The 15,000-nt window shown below is 48.5% G+C and overlaps 1 protein-coding gene across 4 annotated transcripts in view; it reads left to right on the top strand.

Annotated features, from left to right (window-relative positions):
* The first annotated feature begins 6,521 nt into the window (after positions 1-6,521).
* The window catches only part of Slc36a2 (solute carrier family 36 (proton/amino acid symporter), member 2), a 26,632-nt gene continuing 18,153 nt past the window's right edge, over positions 6,522-15,000 (top strand). The window contains exons 1-4 of one of the 4 annotated variants that reach the window (NM_153170.3): positions 6,544-6,810; positions 9,986-10,076; positions 10,826-10,914; positions 12,201-12,296. In NM_153170.3, coding sequence (NP_694810.2) covers positions 6,662-6,810; positions 9,986-10,076; positions 10,826-10,914; positions 12,201-12,296 — 425 coding nt within the window. In that variant the 5' untranslated portion in view covers positions 6,544-6,661. Of the gene's footprint in view, positions 6,811-6,850; positions 6,872-9,985; positions 10,077-10,825; positions 10,915-12,200; positions 12,297-15,000 lie in introns of those variants that run through there. The other 3 variants (XM_030246005.1, XM_006533324.4, XM_006533325.4) reach the window with 3 other exon arrangements.

Below are 15,000 nucleotides of genomic sequence, written 5' to 3'. Positions count from 1 at the left end.
AGAGACCCATAGGTGACATTATGGGGAGAGAGAGTCTAAATTGGAGGTCTCCATCAGATCCCTCCCCTCAGTGCTCAGGGAAGACCCCTAGTAGAGGGGGAGGAAAGATTGTAGGCAGCAGAGGAGATGGAGGACGCCAGGAGAGCATGGCCCACCAAACCATCTAAGCAGGGCTCACGTGGGCTCCCAGAGACTGAAGTGGCAAAGCACAGGAACCGCCAAGGTCTGCATCCGGTCTCCGAGAATATGTTATGGCTGTTAGCTTGGTGTTTTGTGGGACTCCTAACTCCTTCTGTGGGAGACGATGGGTCTCTGACTCTTTTGCCTGCTTTTGGGATTCTCTTCCTCTTGTTGGGTTGTCTTGTTCAGCCTCGAAACAATAGTTTTTGCCTTTTCTTATTGCCTCTTGTTTTGTATTTGGTTCTTGTCTCTTGGAAGCTGCTCTTTTCTGGAAGGAAATGGAGGGGGAGCAGATTTTGGGGAGAGGGGAGGTAGGGAGCTGGAAGGAGTGGGAGGAGGGGAAACTGTGGTCCAGGATATAGTGTGTGAAAGAAGAATCTATTTTCAATTAGAGAGAAAGAGATAGATAGGTAGGTAGGTAGGTAGATAGATGGATGGATGGATGGATGGATGGATAGATGGATAGATGGATAGATGGATGATAGATAGATAGATAGATAGATAGATAGATAGATAGATAGATAGATAGATAGAGCTCCTGTTGTTTAAGAGAGGAGGAGAGGGCATTCTTTGCCACATGTGGAGATATGACTTGAGAACTGCCAAAACCCCATAATAAAAAGACCCCATGCAGCTGGGAAAGGTGGATCACTGGCTGCTCTTCCAGAGGACCTGAGTTTAATTCCCAGCAACCACATGGCAGCTCACAATTATGTGCAACTTCAGTTCCAGGGGATTCAACACCTTCACACAGACATACATGCAGGCAAAGCACGAAAGTACATAAAACAAAAATAAATGATTTTTTTAGAAAAAAAAAAAGATTTTTAAAAAGACCTCACTGTAACTCTCCCTTGAGAGCTCACATCTGTGACAACCATGATCCCAGGAGCTTCATTCTCTTCTGAGCTGCTTTCTCTCTATTCTCAGACAAAACCTAACGCTGCTTTGTTTGGCTAGCCTTGGAGTCCTTCTCATCGGAGATGAGGTGATCTCTGAAAAGACACAGCAGGCAACTGTCAGTGTGGGCTGTGTCTCATCCCCAATCACTGTGGATACACTCTAGCCACTGTGTCCCCTCCCATCTCTAGGCCTCAGTTTCCCCACCATGGTACAACTCAACAAAGTGAGACCAAGTTCTCTCCAGCTGTGAGTAATCTCTTACACCTTATGGCTGGCTAAGGATACAACTCTTGTCACGCAAGTGTGAGGGCTGAAGATGGGATCTGCAAAAAAGGCACAAATGCCAGGTGGGCGTGGAGGGTCTCCTGTGATTCCAGCTTAAAAAGCAGAGATAGAGAGGATCACCAGAGCAAGCTGACTGTGAGAAGTAGCCATATCGACCAGCTCTAGGTTTGATTGAGAGATCCTACCTCAATGAATAAGGTGGACTAGTGGTCAAAACTGATTCCCAACATCAATCTTAGGCTTCCATGTGCATCCACACATGTAAGCACATATACACATGTGCACGTCACACACACACACACACACACACACACACACACACACACACAGAAAAATAAGTAATCAAGCAAGCAAACCTCTGTGACCTCTGTGGTCAGGACTGTGGCTTTGGTTACCTAGGTGGTCCAAGAATATGTTTGCAGGAAGTGTTTTAGTTGTTTGATGGGTTTCTCCAAGGCGCCAGGCAGACATAGACAAGAAAGCAGCTGCCTCCGAGACACACCTCAAGGCTCTACACTCACCCCACAGCTCCAAATGGAGTCCTAACTTGGTCACTTTAAGCATCAAATAACTCCTGTGAGACTCAGTTTGTTTGTCTGTCATGGGAGCTGATGATACCACCCACCTCAAGTAACAGCCTTGGTTTAGTGCTTGGGGTATAGGATGAAGTCACTACATGAGATCGTTATTCTGATGCAGGGAGTCACAGGCCAGAGAAAGTTTCTGAGAGAATATAGATGGGGTGGTGAATTCCCTTTTAGGTAGAAGCCTACCTAACCCAAAGTCAACTCAAGTCAACTTCCAATCCAAAGGAAGACTAATGTTTGCACCAGTTTATATGATCTCAGATAAATACACACACACACACACACACACACACACATAGGCATGATGGACTATTGTTCAGCCATTAGAAGGGATGAGATCCTGCTGTTTGAGGGTATGTGGAGATCATAATGTTAAGTAAAAGGAGTCGGACACAGGAAGATAAATACCCCTGGAATCCTAAACTAGAGAGGAGAAGAGAGGTCAGTGGAGGCCAGGTAAGGCAGAGGAGACTAGACAAGGGAAAGAAATGGTAAGAAAGGAGCAGCATAGGATACATTTCCACTCCATTACAGAAGGGTGTTTATGGCCAGCCATATTATATTATAAATAGCTACAAAAGGATACCTTTAAATTTTTTTTGACAAGGTCTCATTAGGTAGCCCTGGGTGGCCTGGGACTCTCTATATACAACAGGCTAGCCTCTGGCTCAGCGTTCCACCTGCCTCTCCCCTCCAAGTGCTGAGATTAAAGATGTGCTTCATCACACCTGGCCAAGAGAACTGCTTCGAATGCCTTGTCACAAAGATATAATAGATGTATGAGACAATGAACACTCTAAGTACCCTGGGTTGCTCAATATGGAGTCTATACATATCTCAGATAACCACACCGTGCCTATGAAGATATACTGTTGTGTTTGTTTAAAAGGAAGAGAGTTGACTCTTGCCCGGAAGAGAAGTGCAACTCACAAGATCAGTGAATGAAGAAGGCACACACAGCCATATCTTAGGCCCCTTCAAACCCCCATCCCAGCATTCCTTATTACCTCCCTAGACTATCAGGTGCACCTCAAGATCCTATGCTTCAACCTGCATACAAGAATGAAAGAAGTGGGCTGGAGAGATGGCTCAGCGGTTAAGAGCACTGACTGCTCTTCCAGAGGTCCAGGGTTCAATTCCCAGCAACCACATAGTGGCTCACAACCATCTGTAATGAGATCTGATGCCCTCTTCTGGTGTGTCTGAGGACAGCTACAGTGTACTTATATACATAAAATAAATCTTTAAAAAAAAAATGAAAGGAGCTCCCCACACCACCTCAACTCTACAGTGTGTGTGTGTGTGTGTGTGTGTGTGTGTGTGTGTGTGTGTGTGTGAGTGTGTGTGTGAGTGTGTACATTTAAGTTGTACTTGGGGTCAGTAAGTCACTTCAGAGGGTAAAGGCATCTGCCAGCAAGCCAGAAGACAAGAGCCCAGAACCCACATGTAGAAAGAGAGAGCCAGTTCCTACAAGTCATCATCCGAACTCCACACTTGAGCTGTAGTGCACTCCTGCACACGTGCGCGTGCACACACACACACACCTCTTTCTAAAGTGTAACTGAGTTACATTCACTCCTCTGACCTTCTACTCAGCCCTCAGCTTTACAGAGAACGCCCACCCATGTGTCTCTGGTCCTCCTGCCTTTAGAAGTCATATGCACTCTGGCATCTACTTCATGTAATGAGGTGGTAAGGCTCAGAGTACAGCAGTGTCCTCTCCAGGGTTCCAACGGCTTTGTGGTGGTGCCACGCTGGAATCCAGCTCTCCAGATGCCTGGCTCCTCCTGAGTCCTCACCCTTTCATCTGACCAGTAGTACCACACACTAGGAGTGTACACCTTTGTCTCACCCAACAAGGTTCCTTTTGGCCATGATATACATGAAGGGACCCTGGTCAAACACCAGTATTCCAGCTACTCCTATTCAAAAGGTCTGAAGATTAACCCCAGATTCTTAATCAATTTGGAGAGGAAAGCAAAATTGATTTCAGCCCCATCCCCTGACAATCTGCGTGTACAGATCTCATTGCCTGGAGGGAGCAAAGCTCTTTCGACAAGATGAAATCTAAAATTAGAACCAAACTGTGGAATCCCAATTGCAGGTTCCACAAAGCAGCCTGCTACTCCACAGACCAGGAATAGCACCATGTGATGGTGCCAGACAAGGGAAGTTAGGACACTTTGCAAACCACAGCCGGGCCACAGTTGACTCAGGGCAAGGACATGAAGGGTAGGGCCAGCACACTTAACCAAGAATCAGTGTGGCGATCAAAGCTGCAGGCAGCAGGCCTGCTAGGATCTGGCTAGGGTGCAGCAGGGACTCTTCCAAGGGATGAGACCTCTGTCAAACTGTCCTTTGCCTTTTGGAGCCTCAGTTTCCAAGAAACAAAACAACAGTGCTCCCCCAATGAAGTTGCCAGTTTTTTTGTGGAGTCTAGCACATACCACTGGGGATGCAGGAAGGAGCAGGAAGGGGTGGGGGTGAACCTCCTCTTTGTAGCTTTAAACATTACTATTGTTTATCTATTTGCTAGTGGGATGGGGCGAGTAGGGAATCAGAGGACAATTTACAAGAGTTCCACCAGGTGGGCTCCAGGGATCAAACTCAGGTTACCATGCCGACAGCAAGCATCTTTACTAATGAACCATCTCCCAGCCTGGGGTGAGACTCTTTAGGAGAGAAAACAAAACAAAAACAGGAACTGGGAAGAGATAAATGGCTCAGTCAGTAAAGTGTTTGCTGGGCACTAATGGGGACTAAGCTTGATCTCCGAAACCCACACAAGAGCCAAGCACAGCTTCATGTGGCTGCCCGAGGCTATAATCCCACTGCTGGTGTCAGGGTAAGGATGCAGAAACCGGTGGGATTCTGGAGCTCACTGGCCAGATTTGCTGAACTCTAGGTTCAATGAGAGACCCTGTCTCAAAATAACACAAGATGGAACTGGGCATAGTGACACATGCCTTTTGTCCCAGCACTTAGGAGGCAGAGTCAGGCTGATCTCTGTGAGCTCAAGACCAGCCTGATCTACAGAGTGAGTTTCAGGACAGCCATGGGCTACATAGTATCTCCAAACCTCTGAGTGTACACACTATGCATGTATGCATAGGACACACAGACGTGCCACAAGTTCAGAATTGCACGCCGGACCCTAGAAAGAACCCTGGTAAGGGACAGGTCCTTCAGAGTCTGTCTTAGGTGTTCCTGATACCATGGGGGTGTTTTAAGCTACACTGTTGGCACACAGTACGGCCTCGGTAAATGTTGCTTTCTGAGGAGGAGATGGTGGTGGGGAGACTGGTACAAGAAGAAAAATGCTATAATTTGTAGAAGAGGAGAGTTTGGCTGGTTCGTTTACCCTGAGCAGAGATAATGACAGAGAGCAGAATCCCAAGAAGCTCCCGAGACCATCTTCCGGTCCAGAGCTCCAACCCGGAAGCCACATTGTAACCTTAAGCAGATCACACCCGGTCGCCCCTGAAGCCCCTGAACCGTGGCCTGCCCGGGAAAACGCGCCTGGGACTCATGCAGAATTCATTCCTTTCCTTCTCCCTCCATGGAGCCTTCAGAAAGTAAAGGCACCTCTTCAGCAGTTCTCAACCTGTGGGTGGCGACCCCGGGAGGGGGGGGTGCCACATATCAACTCTCCTGCATATCAGATATTTACGTGCCAATTCATAACTGGCAACAGTTTATGAAGTAGCAATGAAACTGTTATGGCTGAGGGTCACCACAACATGAGTCACTGTATTAAGTCAGCACTATGTTTGAGGAAGACACCGCAAATCCAGCTCTTACCTCCACATATACACAGCATGCACGCATGCATACAAACACACAGACAGGCCACGAGTTCAGAATTACACGTGAAACCTTAGAAAGAGCCCTGCTCTAGGTGAGGTGCCAGCTGCCCCTCCCATCTTCTTAGAGCTGACTGCAGGCTGGTAGGACCTGGGAAGCCTGCCCTGAGATGAAGACAGGAAGGCATTTTTTTTCAGAGACAGAAATGGGTACCCCCTTAGCGGAGTGTGTAATAAATAGTTCGGCTCTCGTCATTAAAATTATCAGGATAGACTGGAAATAAGGCTCAGATGTGGACTGCTTGCCTAATATGCTTAAAGGCCTGGGTCCTGCCCCCAGTTCTGTATAAAAACAGATGCGGTGGTGGACACATCTGTAATTCCAGCACTCAGGAGGTAGAGGCAGGTGGCTCAAAAGTTCTGGATGATCCTTAGCTATCTAATGAATTACAGGCCACTTTGGGCTACAGGAGATCCTGTCACACACGAAAGAAAGAAAGAAAGAAAGAAAGAGAGAGAGAGAGAGAGAGAGAGAGAGAGAGGAAAGGAAAGGAAAGGAAAGGAAAGGAAAGGAAAGGAAAGGAAAGGAAAGGAAAGGAAAGGAAAGGAAAGGAAAGGAAAGGAAAGGAAAGAAAAGAAAAGAAAAAGTTAACTGCACTGTGGTTGATTGGGTAATATCAATAAAGCTTATGGCTCTCTTCCCAAATCCCTCCTTCCTCTCTTTCTCCCGCTGGGTTTCTTTAAGCAAGAGGAGGCGGGGTGTCCATGCAGGTGGGCGTGGTCTCATTCCAGCCAGGCCAGAGCAAGCTCTCCGGTCAGATCTACTGGGCCCAACTTGCACCTGCACATACACCTCCTTGATTGCCCTCTCCCTACCTTGAGCTTGCCCTTTCTGAAGCCATCATGTCTGTGACCAAGAGTGCCAGGAGTCCGCAGGTAGCCACCCCTCTCAATCTGGACCTTCCTGAGAGTGCCAAGAAGCTGCAGAGCCAGGATCCCAGTCCAGCGAATGGGAGCTCTTCAGAGTCATCAAAGAAGACCAAGGGCATAACGTGAGTGCAGCTCCCTCCCACCCCACGTCTGCCTCCATCAGCTTCCAGTCCGGATCTCGAGGTGGGCATGTCTGACCCTCAACCCACTGTGCAGCTGGGAACACCAAAGAGGAAAAAGTGCAGTCAGGGTCTGTGTCAAATAGGACGTTCTAGCTAGGGGCACGATTAGAATCTGAAAAGTCCTGAGAGGGAAACTGAGACCCAGCTGCTTTAAGCCACATGCTAAGATTTATTGGAAGGAAGGGGGCTAAGCACTTTTGTTAAAGTCAGTTTGGGGCTCTCAGTGTCTAGGAGGGAGGCAGAACTTGGAGGGAAGCTGGGGTCAGTATGTAAACCACAGTGGCCTCAGCCACAAGCAACAAGCAAGCCTCTCCCTGTCGCAAGCCTGGGTCCTGCTGCCGCTGGGGCTGCCATGGTACTACTCAAAGAACAGCACGTGGAAGCTTCTAGTGTCTTCCATTTCCCAGAAGATGGATTCTAGAGGAGACATTCGCAAAGATTTTTCAGAACACGACAAGCTACAGGGCTCCAATACCCTCCTCCTCCTCCTCTTCTTCTTCTTCCTCCTCCCTACTTGACTTCACTAACATAGCAGTCTAGCCAGCCCAGGCTCGTGCTTTAAGGAGCAAGTTTGACGTCATCAAGGTAGTAGGGAGTGTAATTAACAGAGGACCAGAAGGTCTGGGTTCAGGTGGAAGCCCTGTCCTTCTCTTCCCTGAAGCAAGTGTCCTCATATGGAAAGCAGGGAGGAGCAGATACGACCTAGTATATTAAAGGATGGACAGACAGACAGAGTGGGGAATGTGTGGCAGAGAGGGAGAAGGTGCTGAAGGAATGGGTACAGTCTCTCTCCACACTGCATACAAGACACTGCAGGAATGGCCTCAATGGCTCCTTTGTCCCTGGGTCTGGTCCTGGGCTTCCTAAGTGCTAGAGGTCACTGAGTGAGCTGCTGAGGCCCCTGGACCACCCACAGCAGAGCAGGGTATTTTTCAACTTTGAGAGAACCAGCTGACTCTTGTGTCCTGGATGGTCAAGGTGGCAATTTCAACTCCTTAAAAATCAAAAGAATAAAACAAGAGAGAGTCAGAGCGGAGCCTGTGGGGCTTGGAGACAGGGAGTCCAGGCTGGGAAAGCAGGCAGGGGATGGAGTCTGGCTGTCTGGGTTCAGTTCCCACTCGCCAGCCCGAGAAAGTCTAGAAATGATGGCTTGCTCCTCCTAGTATGGCTGCACCTTCTATGTGAGCGCGAGCTGAGTACTTGTGTACTCTTAGCTGCTTAAAAAGTACTTGTGATGGTGGCTCCAGGTCACCAAAGGACCCGGGCCTCCTGGCTCCTGGTCCAAATTTTTGCATGGCTCGACACACTGCAAGCTGACCGAACAAACAGCTACAAGCTAATTCTGATTTCCTAAGTCCTTTAGTTAGAAATTTCCTAAGTGACCCGTTGACCCCTTCCCAGTTGCAAAACAAGCCCATCGCTGGGGGCTGAGGGTGTAGTTCTCTGTCAGCAATGTTGACACCCACAGGGAGAGAGACAGGCACGCAGGATTCTCCACCACCACCCCTCCTCCAACTGTTCTTTAACTCCCGCCAGTCCATGGGCAGGTCCTCCAATGCTGGAGGACTTGGGGGTTAAAATAGAGACCAGGAGTTGAGTCAGCTCTTTCAAATTTTTTTGTTATTCTTAACATTTGCAGAGGCGCTACAGAGCCAAACATGTGCCCCCACAAAATGACAGAGCCGGATAAGTAGCAGCCTTGGGTTGTAATCCTGGGTTTGTCTGATTCCAAAATCTAGGCTCCTGCCAGACTCCTGTCTCTGCTTCCAGACGATCTCTTGGCTGCAAGGGTTTTTTGGGGGAATTTCTAAGGTTTCTGGGGGTTTGGATAAAAGCTTAGCACTGTGTGTCACAAGGTTGGAATACAGAAACATCTAGAAGAGAGCTGGGATATTTGAGATTCATTGGGAGAGAAAGTCCCAACTTGGAATTGTTCTCCCCTAATGACCTTGTCCTCTAGATCAACTTCACATCTGTCTAAACTAAATAGTAAATTGAGGCTGGGAATATAGCACAGTTGGTAAAGCGCCTGTCTGGATGGCACACTGCCCTGGGTTTGATCCCCAGCACCGTATAAACTGGGCATGGTGACATAGCTGTAGTCTCAACACTTGGGGTATGGAGGTGGGACAATCAGAAATTGAAGGTAACCCTTGGCTACATAGTGAATTTGAGGCTAGCCTGTGCTATAGGAGATCCAGAGAACAATAAGAGAAAAGTAGGGGAGGATGGAAGAGAAAGAGAGAGAAGAAATCGTGAGTGTTGAGGGCACCGCTCAGAGGCAGAGCTCTTGCCTAGCATGTACAAGGTCCCGGCTGTGACCCTGAGCACCATAAGCCAACGGCAACAGAAAGAGTGGGAGTCCTTTGCTTTAACTTGGGTTTTATTGGGTTAGAGGTCATGCCATTCCCCAGACTTAATGTCCTGGGCTAAGAAGAAAAGAAAGAAAGATCTCTCTGGAGATCAATCCCCAGATGACCGACATCACCTGACCTACTGCTGAGAAGTCCCCGGGACTTGTCTCCAGTCTGCCTTTTCCCCTATTCTGGGAGTGCAGTCCTGTCTCTGCCACAGTTCAGGAAGTCAAACTGGTCTCCGGGCCTCAGTTTCCTTTGTGATGATGTGGGGCTGCCCCTTTCCTCCCTGTCCTGGGACTGCCTCCCAGGGTCCTGCAGAAGGGCGGAGCTACAAAGCAGCTTGGCTTCCAGCCACGACTCCACTGTGCACTCATAGACAAATTATCTAAGTATTTTGGGGCCTCCATTTCCCATCTACAGACCAAACCCCAACCATTGCCTACTTTATTGTCCTGCCAAGACGATTAAATGAGATGTTATATTTAAAGACTCCACGCATACAGGGTCTCATACAATTAGTGTTTCATGGTACAGACAGGGCCCAAGCCGCTAATGGAACAATTCTGGATATCTTGGGATGGGTGGTCACCTTCCAGGAGACCCAGATGTGCCAAAGCAAGGATACAGGAAAATCGAGATGGCCATGAATTTACCTGCCCACGCAGGTAATTGAAGTGCTGGCACGCTATGAGGGGATGGCTGCTAGGTCCTTTCCCAGCTCCATTTCCATGTCCTCTGACTGCCTTCCTTTCCTGTAGCGGGTTCCAGACATTGGTTCATCTGGTCAAAGGCAACATGGGCACAGGGATCCTCGGACTTCCCCTGGCTGTGAAGAATGCGGGCATCTTGGTAAGAGGCATGGCTAAGTGGGGGCACTACGAAGAAGCTGTGGGATAGGGAAGAAGACATAATGGTTTAAAATACCTTGTAGCAGTCAGTGCTTGGGGGGTGGAGAGGTATCTGACCCAGACATAAAATCTGAACATCAAGTCTGAGTCTGAGTTCTGCCTTGGCTTGGCCTCTGGCATTAGGAGTCAAGTCAACACTTTTTATCCACCCTCAGGCTTCAAATCCCTCCTTTTGTAGAATGTAAGGATTAGAGGAGGACCAGTTACCCAGTCTACCTTTACAGATGCCCTTGGGGACATCTCAGAGACCACCAATGGGCCATGTGATCAGGACCCTGAGTCTCCTGCTCCATCACAAATGTCACCGTGCTTGCTATGTGTACTTTTTAGACATGACTTGAGGTTAACTTTCGGAAAGAGTAGCCAAGTCTCTTTCAACTTGGTTTTCTAGAAAGTTCTTTCAGGACTAGCAAATGGCTCACGAGATAAAGGCACTGGCCACCAAGTCCAATGACCTGACAAGCTGGAAAACTGCTCCCTTGCTGCTCCCAAACACACACACACACATACACACACACACACACACACACACACACACAGAGAGAGAGAGAGAGAGAGAGAGAGAGACAGAGAGACAGAGAGAGACAGAGACAGAGAGAGAGAGAGACCTTTGAGTCCTCAGCAGTATCTGTTCCTCTAAGTTGTCTTCTCTCCCACTTACTCCTGTCTGTCTGTCTGTCCTGCCTGCAGATGGGCCCACTCAGCTTGCTGGTAATGGGCCTCATCGCCTGCCACTGTATGCACATCCTAGTCAGATGTGCCCAGCGCTTCTGTCACAGGTGAGGAAGGTCCCCTGTGTGGGTCTTGAGGACAGCCCCCAAACACCCTACATATTAGAAGAGCTTTCTTCTTTGTGGTCCCCATGATTGCCAAGAAAAAGAGCTTCGGGAATGGGGAGACCTCAGGGGATGCCTGGAAACACCGCTGCTTAAATGACCTCAACCAGGCCTTTGAGCTCATCTGGTCAGCTTGCCTGTATAGTGGGTGTAAATAACTCTTGCCCATCCCTGCCTCTAAAGGGTTATCCCCAGTTCAGTGAGAGCCATGGGTCTAGGCACTGCTACACCCACACCAGGTCTGTGCTATTACTCATGCTGTGTGGTAACTGCTGGAACCACAGGTGAGAACAAAGCCCTGTGGAATTACAGCCCCAATTAGAACCTGGCTGTGCTGGCTTCATGCCTATTCCACCCTCTGTCTGTGTGGCCTTGGTCTGGATCTCTGGACCATGAGTTGTGGGGTTCCCTGAGTGGATGTGTGGGGAGTGGAGGAAACTCTGAGCAGATGTGTACTTTTTGCCATGAGCACAGCCCGGTCAAGAATTCCAATGCCCCCGAAGCCTTTCCATCAGAGAGATGGCAGTGCTTTCCTCTAATCCTAGGGTGAATGTGGGCAGTGCATGCAGCAACTGTCAGCCACAGCTTCCTCTTCTGGGATGGCTGCAGCCTGAGGCTTCTCCCTACAGAGCCCTCCTACCCCTGCTAGGTAGACTTGCCTCCTGGTTCAGCTGTGTATGCTAAGCCTTCCTCCTCAAGTCAGGTGCATGGGAACTGGGCTGCTGCAGTTCATGCCCTGCTTCAGAGCAAGAACGGCCCCACTGGATCCCAATTTTTCCTGGATATGTGTCTGTCTTTTTCCTTTCTTCATTCCTTCACTACCCCAGTTAGGTCAGTCCCTGGAGGGGTGCAGAGCATGTCAGGAAGTGTGCGCATGTGTGCATATGTGTAGACACATGCCACAACACAGTGTGGAAGTCAGGGGGCAGCCTCAGCTGTCTGTCCTGGCCGTCTACCTTGTTTGAAGTCTCTTGTTCACTGTGCATGCCAAGGATACAACAGGATGCCAGGGATGCAGGAAGTCTCCTGTTTCTGCCTTTCATCTTGATATAATAGTGTGTAGACTTCAGACCAGTGCTACTGTGCCTGGCTTTTTATACACGTTCTGGGATTTGAACTCAGGTCCTTGTGTTTACATGGCATCACCCCAGCTTGTCCCCTTTGCTCTTTAAAAACATAATCTTAGGTTAATCTGTCTCTTAAAATACCGTATGTGTTTTGTCCAACAGACTGAACAAGCCTTTCATGGACTATGGGGACACAGTGATGCACGGACTGGCTTTCAGTCCCAATGCCTGGCTGCAAAACCACGCCCACTGGGGGAGGTACTTTGCTCTTGCTTTGTTCCCAGAGGCTTAGGGTATGGAGAAAACCATACTGTCTGGGAAGGTCTTCTTCTCTGACAAGGTGGCTCAGAGGTCAGACTGTCCACCCCAGGAGGCAGGTCACTGCCAACAACACCTATCCAGTTCTCAAGTATCTCTGGTGACAAATGGTCATTTACCATACACTCTTAGGAAACCACACTTACCCATTGTCCATTGGGAAAGACAGCCTAGCACTCGATTATGCAATACCCACTGGGATACACATGAAAGAGGTTCTGGCTACTACCAACTGGATAGAGCAGTGTCAGGGCCAAAGGTAGGGGTATGTGTCAGGCCAGGGTGGCTACACTGGACTGACTGAGATGTCTTCTGCATTAAGTAACCTTGAAGGATGAGGAGTTACTTAGGGATGTCGAAGGCGGGGCTTGAAGGATCCTTCAGGAACGGGGCAGAGCTGAGGGATTGGTGCAAGCCATGTTGGGGTTATGTGACAGGTTCATGCTACAGAAAGACTAAGCAGCATGAAGGCGGAGTCAGGGTCGAGAGATAGACTGAGGAAGGAACTAGATGCTCAGTCACATTGCGCATTCTATTTTTTAATGGTTTAATATGTACTTATTTGTTTAGGGGAGGGGCTCCGAACACTGTCCTCTCCTCCAAGGATGGAACTCAGGTCATTAGGTTTGGCATCAAGCTCTGTTATTTGCTGAGCCATCTCACTGGCCCATATTGTATATTTTAGACCCTCTCTAAGATTTTGTTATTTTCTTTTTTTTAAAAAAAGATTTATTCTTATTCCTTTTAGTTATGTGTGTTGGGGGTGAGTTGTGTGCATGTGGGTACAAGTGCCTCCAAATACCGGAAGCACTGGATCCTGTGGGGTTAGAGTTAACAGCTGGTTGTGATGTAGGGGCTGGGAACCCAACTCAGGTCCTCTGCGAAGGCAGTGCCCGCTCTCAACCATTGCATTTTCTCTCCAGCCCTTTTCTGAAGACCAGCAGAAAACCAAGAGAGCTCCTAATCATGGGACTAAGCACGCTTGCATTCTTGAGAGGTTCATTTAGCGTCTGTGAGGGGAAGAGATTATAAGGGAGCACAGGGCAGACTTGGACAGACAGGGGGTCTTTAGTGTAGGCAAGGTCCATTCTGATGGTGATGGAGACCAAGACTAAGCTGTTGTCCCAGGAATGAAGTAAATTGTCTTGGTAAGGGATTAGCTGAAAGAAAAGGAAAGCATTGGGGCATTGGGGCTGGGGAGATGGCTTGTTATTGGTCAAAGCATTTGTTGTGCAAGCGTGAGAACCAGAGTCCAGATCTCCAGAACCCACATAAATATCAATGAGGGTGGTGGTCCATCTGCAAATCCAAACTCAGAAAGAAGAGACAGGGGAGTCCCGAGAGCAAGCTGGCTGGCAAGGCTAGCCATATAAGGGGGCTCTGGGTTTGACTGAGAGACCCTACCTCAATAATGAACTAGATGGACGAGCAATGGAGAATGATTCTCACATCAACCTCAGGCCTCCATATGCACGCACACACATGTGTGAACAGGTGTAAAACATGCACACATGTGCACACTCACTCGCACACACACAAAAATGGATAATAAAAACAAACAAACAAAACCAGGAAAGAAGAACCAGATTCATTCAGACCTCTGCCCCCTTCTATTTTGGACAACATACATAGAATGAACATATATACACACACACAGTGAATATGCATACATACACAATGACCATGCACGCACACATACAGTAAACATGCATATGTCAGTAAACACACAGAAGCCAAAAAGAGAGGAGGGACAGAAGGAGGGAGGGAGGGAGGGAGGGAGGGAGGGAGGGAGGGAGGGAGGGAGTGGGGAGAGGGAGAGTGCCTTCTAATTACTTTCTGGCATTGCATTCACCCTTGCCTCTACTGTCTTTTCATGTCTTTCACCATGGTCCTAAAAGACCCTCTGGTTGACCCTTCCCTACCCTAAAAGCATCTCAGCAGATGTAGGGACAATCATTTCTTCTTTTTCTCTTGGCTGCTGGCCTGTCCCCAGCTTCCTTCCCTATTCTATATCAGATCCACTACTGTTCTGTGTCTATCAAGTGGTGTTCTGCAGGGTTAGTGTTTGTGAGGGTTTTGATGAATGTGAGAGGGATGCAATAAAGAAACTGCCAACATCACTGCTCCATGGAATACTTGAGAGGAAGGTTTTATTGTAGATGAGAGAGAGAGAGAGAGAGAGAGAGAGAGAGAGAGAGAGAGAGAGAGAGAGAGAACAGCTAGAAGCATGTAGAAGAGTCCGGAGCAGAGAGAGAAAGAAGTAGACTGCATGGCCAGCAGGCTGAACACAGCCTGGAGCTGTCTGCTAGAAAAGGAAGAATATCCAGAGATAGGGAATAGAGAGAGAACAGTGAGAATAGCAAGATCCGGAAACAGTGAGGACAGCTGGGTCATAAACAGGATGAGTAGCTGGGCAGGGGGCCTGGGGAGTTTAGGGTAGAGGAGGAGGTGAGAAAGGCTAGGATGGGAGCCTGGATTTTGAAAACTTATCAGGTACTTGTGATACTGAGAGAGCCCAGAAGCCAGCATGCACTTTGATATGCAACCACCAGTATGTGTCAATAGAGAGCCCTATGTCCCTTCTGCCAGAGGTAAGGATAATTACTCCTTTTGGCTAATGGGAAAGATTTAATAAGTCATTGGG

This window comes from Mus musculus, chromosome 11 (genome assembly GCF_000001635.26).
Source record: "Mus musculus strain C57BL/6J chromosome 11, GRCm38.p6 C57BL/6J".
NCBI lineage: Eukaryota > Metazoa > Chordata > Mammalia > Rodentia > Muridae > Mus > Mus musculus.
Note: the sequence above shows the minus strand (reverse complement) of the source record. Positions and strands in the feature narration are given on the sequence as shown.